Source organism: Arachis ipaensis, chromosome B05 (assembly GCF_000816755.2).
Source record: "Arachis ipaensis cultivar K30076 chromosome B05, Araip1.1, whole genome shotgun sequence".
NCBI lineage: Eukaryota > Viridiplantae > Streptophyta > Magnoliopsida > Fabales > Fabaceae > Arachis > Arachis ipaensis.
In genome coordinates, this window is record NC_029789.2 from 36,140,443 (window position 1) to 36,146,140 (window position 5,698).

Here is a 5,698-nt window from a genome sequence, read left to right on the forward strand (position 1 = left end):
ACATATCTCAAGCCCTCAGGGTTAGTGTATCACAGACCAAATTTATGGCATGTTTGATTTTTGTTTGAACTACTGGACATCATTGTGGAAACCAGATAAGCGAAATAGATGTTTGGCTGCTACCAACATGCTTAATTCTGTGTTACAATCTCATATAGTGTCTGGAGTCTACCCCACCTGTTTCCACCCCAGGAGAGGTTATGATAGGATAGGATATACAAGTTTGATAATCATTGAAGATGTGAGAAACTTGAAATATACTTGTGCATATATGCAGCTTGTGTCTTCCTTGGGCTAATATTGTTTGTGATTATAGGGATTCATCAGATTTTTCTAATTGATCTGTTTTCCTACAATTACAAAATTACATACATATAACAAATTTTCTTCTCCTTCATCAATTATTTATTTATTTTTTTGTGTGCTCTCGTTGAAAGTTAATTTCAGTTTCTCCATATTACTGATCTAATTTATCATGTTTATAATGGTTGTCTTAAAGGGAGAAAATAATGACAACTCCAAGGAAGGAGATAAAGAGAGAGGCTAGAAGACAAGAGAAGGCTGAAAAGGCAGCTTTGTTAGAAAAGGTTATAGTTAATACTAGTCTTTTCTGTACACATGAATTTTGTGTTGTATTTGGTTACCTCACCAGTGCTTATATTTTACTTAGTCTATTGAGAAAGAGCTACTGGAGCGCCTTCAAAAAGGAGTTTATCAACAAAGTGACATTTACAATTATCCTATTGAACAATACAATAAAGTTCTTGATATGGACAACCTTCAACCTGCTGAGGAAGAGGAGGAGGTATGCATCTGCATTTTCTATTGTCATATATGTTTCATGCAAAACTGTTTGAAATTTTACTTGAACAATATGTTGTCTTGTATTTAATTTCTTTTTTCGTTTTTGGTTATTAAACAGGAAGCAGAGATAGAGTATGTGGAAGGTTATGATGAACTTGAAGAGGAAGATGACATGGAGGATTTTGTTAATTTTAGAATTGATGATGCTGGTGATGATGACAATGATGAAAATGGTAAGGATTAGACAGTTCAGTTTAGAGAATAGATCTTAAAGCAATTTCAAAAAATATTCTTTAATGGAAAGAAATTTTTATTTTGCATTGTTCAAACCCAGTTGCATGGATTTTGGATATGATATGATTGTGTGATGGTTGCAACCTATTCACCTAGTGATTTCAGCAAAATATATTTCTCAATGTTTAATTGAGACCCGAAAACCAAGTCATATATAAATCCAATACCAATATGCAGAATTACAAGAGTGATAAGAAAGTTTAGGAAGTTGTAGAGAAGTATTTGTGGGGTTTTCTATGTTATATGTATAAAGTACGGTGAAGGGATAGTGGGATACAGAGAAGTAAAGATGTGAACTAACCGGAAGTAGAATTGGAGGATATATTCAGGAACAAAACTGAGCTATACGACATTTGAGGCATGAGCAATGTCATACCAACCTCCCTCATATAGTCACCAAATAGTCTCTCAGCTTGGAGTTGGTTATTTTGGCTGAGACCTTTGCCCATTTCTACTACTTGTGAATCTACAGCTGTGTTCCTCAGTATTTTGCTGGTTGTTTCTGTTATTGCCCTTTTGTATCACAACAGATTGATATTTTAGCGAGTCAAGTGATTCATTTCACCTGAGCTGGATAAACATCATAATCACACATATCAGAGAGTGGTATTTTCTCATCAAATATACTGTAATTTTGAGGCCATTTGTTGTACATTCCAACATATTTGTTGGCTTCTAGCAAATAAAATAAAATAAATGTCATATAAGTTACCATGATACAATACATTTCTTTTGTGACTAGTGTTTATTATTTTTCTTATATGTTGGAGGTGAAAAGTTGTGCATGTGGAGTTGGAGCTCTGTGGTTGAGTTTAGAAAAATGAAATGAACTAGGAAATGAACGCATTTGAAAATCAAAAGCATAACAGTTTTCTAATGCAGCTGGAAGCTCTGAAGATGAAGAGGCAGAAGCAGCTGCTCAGAGAAGGGTGAAACGGAAGAATAAGTTAGCTTCAATGAAATCTGAGAAGGATTCTGTTGATCTTAAATCAAAGAAGGCAAAGGTCCTTGTTGAGGTAAATATATATTGCTCCCTTCAATTGCTAAAATGATATCATTTCTCTTTTAAACGCTGGTTTTTGTTCTGATAAGAATTAATTTCTGTAAACGAAAACTTGTCCAGAAGTTAACCACTTCTTAATGGTGCTTTAGGGTATAGGGATTCCAAAATTAATAAATAGATGATGCCATAGACTAGATCTTTTATTGATCTGCCTGTATGTATATACTCAATGTTTGCAGAATGCATAATTTTCCTTAAGATTTTGGGATTGAAAAAAGAATTGAATGCTCCACTTAAGGAAACTATTTACAAAACCCAATTGCTTCAGCTTTCAGCTTTATGTTATTTGTACTTCCGTTATCCATGTACTAACAATGATTTGTGATTGGTCAAATCCTTACTCGTACAATCCTACTCGTGATTGATATATAAACTTCTGTGATTGATATATAAACTTCTGGTTATGTTTTGCTTATAACAAGAACATACCAATTGTGTTTCTTTGCAACCTGATATTACAACCATGATTTCTCATTTCAGGTTGAGCGTGATGATGCCGATGAAAGACAAAGGGAGGTATCAGTACGGTAGTTGCACTTGGTGACTCGGCACTGGTCATTCATAGGAGAGGAAAGGAGAGGTGCGATAGGAGAAACAAAATTTTGGTTCAGTTTTATTAGTTTGTTTTGTACCCAGACGAGAAGAAAGCGCAGAAATTCATTTTTCTTTTTTATTTTTAATTTTATTTCCAACTTTTGAAGGGCAGTGTTGTCAAATTTCATAACACGAGTCTAGGTTGGTTGGAAATTGGAATGGCATGGAGCTTCAGCATCTCAATCCAATGTTGGTCTCCGTTATATGACGGGGAGTAATGGTGTACTAGAATCTTGGATAACATGTAACGTGGTGTTTGACTGTTTGCTATATTTAGATCCCTTAATACTATGTACCAAAACAAAGCTGAGACTCCTTAAGGTAAGACATGTTATATTTTACTAATATGAATGAATACAAACTCTCTTGGAAAAGTATTTGATGGAGTTATCCATAATAGTTCCATTTGATGAAACTATCAAAAATATTTAAAAAAATGTCTCAATTCATTTATCTGTATTTATTAATAACAATATTTTTGAAAACCGCATATGGGCTCTACTACGTCCTTAACTCATGGAATCCCTCTGCCTCCGCAGACTCCTCCAACTTCCCTACTTGGGAGGGAGTTTGTGACGAGGTATCCAAAAACGTAACTGCCATCATCCTCGACCGCCTCTGCCTAGGCTGCGAGCTCAAGTTTCATACTCTTACTCTGCAATTTTAGCCTCTCTGGTAACCAACTCACCGGTCGCCTATCTGCCTCCTTCTACGCCCACCACTTCGATCTCTCACAGATCTTCTACAGCCGCATCTTGCACGGATCAATGATCTAGGGGCCTTGTCAATGTCCAGCTCTCCCTTAACCACTTTAAGGGTGGCTTTCCCAGCACTCTCCAAAACCTCCCCGACTCAGGGTCCTCCATTTACACTCAATTGAACGCTGGGATGACATAGCTGACGTTCTCGTTGCCGTTTACTATGTAGAACATGTTGATTTGAGCGCACGGTAGCATCTCCTTTTTCGCGGAGAATGCTCTTCAGTCTTCTATTGCTAACGCCCTTCATTTCTTGAACCTCAACGGTAATGGGCCTTTCTTCGGTGGGGAATCCAATTAGCTATTTGGAACTTGTAACTGATGGATTTGGGAATAACTCCATCACAGAAAAGCTTCCCTCTTTCGGACTGTCGTTGGGTGTGGATCACCCTCTTTTGGAGTTTAAAATTAGAGAAAAGGACAAATAAGTTCCTGACCTTTTAACCCGCGGACATTTTCGTCCCTGATCATTGAAAAATACTTTTAAATCCCTGACCTTCACAAAAATTAGACGGATGAGTCCCTCCGTCCAAATGCCTCCGTTGAGTCACGGAAAAGTCTGACGTGGCTCCCGTTCTGATGACTTGGCATCATAGATACACACGTGGACTGATGAGTCAACAGGATAGTTTCAAAAATTGGACAAATAAGTCCCTCAACCCTAAAACTACGTCGTTTCTCGTTTGGCCCTAAATGGCCCATTCTTCTTCCTACTCCTCTTCTGTAAGGGCCCGCTTCGAGAAGATGATTAGAGAAGCTCAGGACCCTGTCTGCACCGCCCTTGAGGCCGCCGATGGCGGGGCCAACTTCAAGGAGGACGTTTGGTCCAGGCTCGGCGGCGGTGGCGGCATCATATTACTAATGTTGTCTGTCATATAGCTCAAAATCTTACTTATGCCAATTTCTAAGGTTATTGTCTTGCAAATAAATATCTACATAAATTTGCTGCTACTGACTGTGTAACCCTGTTGCATTCTACAGATGCTCCCGGAGCACCTAGGCAGTGGTGGTTTGGCGGGGGGACTGACTTGACTCCTGCTTACATTTTCGAGGAGGATGTTAAACACTTCCATTCGGTATATTCTCAATGCAAAAATATTAGTTCATGACATTTTTGTGATTTAGATTTAGAATTTTAGGGAGAAAACAAGTCAAGTAAAACACTAATGAACCATAGTTTTGCTGTTTTAAAATGGCACTTCACATTCATGTATTGCTTCTTATGTTTTTTTTTTTATAGGTAGATTTGAAGTGTTGGATGGGTTTACCTGAATCTGATTCCTATAACTAGTTTCTTTTCGTAAATAAGGCATCTAAAACAACCTTCTTTAGTAGGTTAAAAGAAAAAAGAGTGAGCTTATTGTTGTTGAAACAAGAGCAACTTGGAGGGCTGCCAATGACTTATACTCAGGTAAATGGAAATCTCTTCAAGTGAATCAATTACTAGATTTAGGCTTTGTAGGATATGCTTACACTTGGTCTAACAATCAGGTTGGGGAAGCAAATATTTTTACGACATCATGCCACCAGAAGCTTAACGCGCTGCAAAAGCTGCCGCTTCTCCTGACCAGAAGGCTGGTCCTATCCCGTTCTTCGTCACTGGAATCAGCTCCGTAAGTGTTTCCCCCATTCAATTCTTTTCGATTTCAGATGGAATGGGAAATGACATCAACCTTTTTCAGGTTTTGCATCCGAAGAACCCATTTGCTCCAACCTTACATTTCAATTATCGCTATTTTGAAACTGATGCTCCTAAAGGTAATGGCGCCCTTGCAGATTATGATTTTCCATTCTTATTTCGGAGCTGTTTCTCATGCCATTATTACTACTGTTGTCTGTCATATAGCTCAAAATCTTACTTATGCCAATTTCTAAGGTTATTGTCTTGCAAATAAGTATCTGCATAAATTTGCTGCTACTGACTGTGTAACCCTGTTGCATTCTACAGATGCTCCCGGAGCACCTAGGCAGTGGTGGTTAGGGGGGGACTGACTTGACTCCTGCTTACATTTTTGAGGAGGATGTTAAACACTTCCATTCGGTATATTCTCAATGCAAAAATATTAGTTCATGACATTTTTGTGATTTAGATTTAGAATTTTAGGGAGAAAACAAGTCAAGTAAAACACTAATGAACCATAGTTCTGCTGTTTTAAAATGGCACTTCACATTCATGTATTGCTTC

General features: G+C 37.7%; 1 protein-coding gene and 1 pseudogene across 1 annotated transcript in view; both read left to right on the forward strand.

The window, feature by feature from the left end:
- The window catches only part of LOC107643534 (protein MAK16 homolog), a gene marked incomplete at its 5' end in the record, with an annotated part of 5,300 nt that extends 2,168 nt beyond the window's left edge, over positions 1–3,132 (forward strand). Inside the window, 5 exon segments of the mRNA XM_016347215.1 lie at positions 500–587; positions 671–805; positions 923–1,037; positions 1,981–2,114; positions 2,642–3,132. Of these exon segments, the coding sequence (XP_016202701.1) occupies positions 500–587; positions 671–805; positions 923–1,037; positions 1,981–2,114; positions 2,642–2,692 (523 nt within the window).
- LOC110262821 lies at positions 4,107–5,698 on the forward strand (annotated as a pseudogene).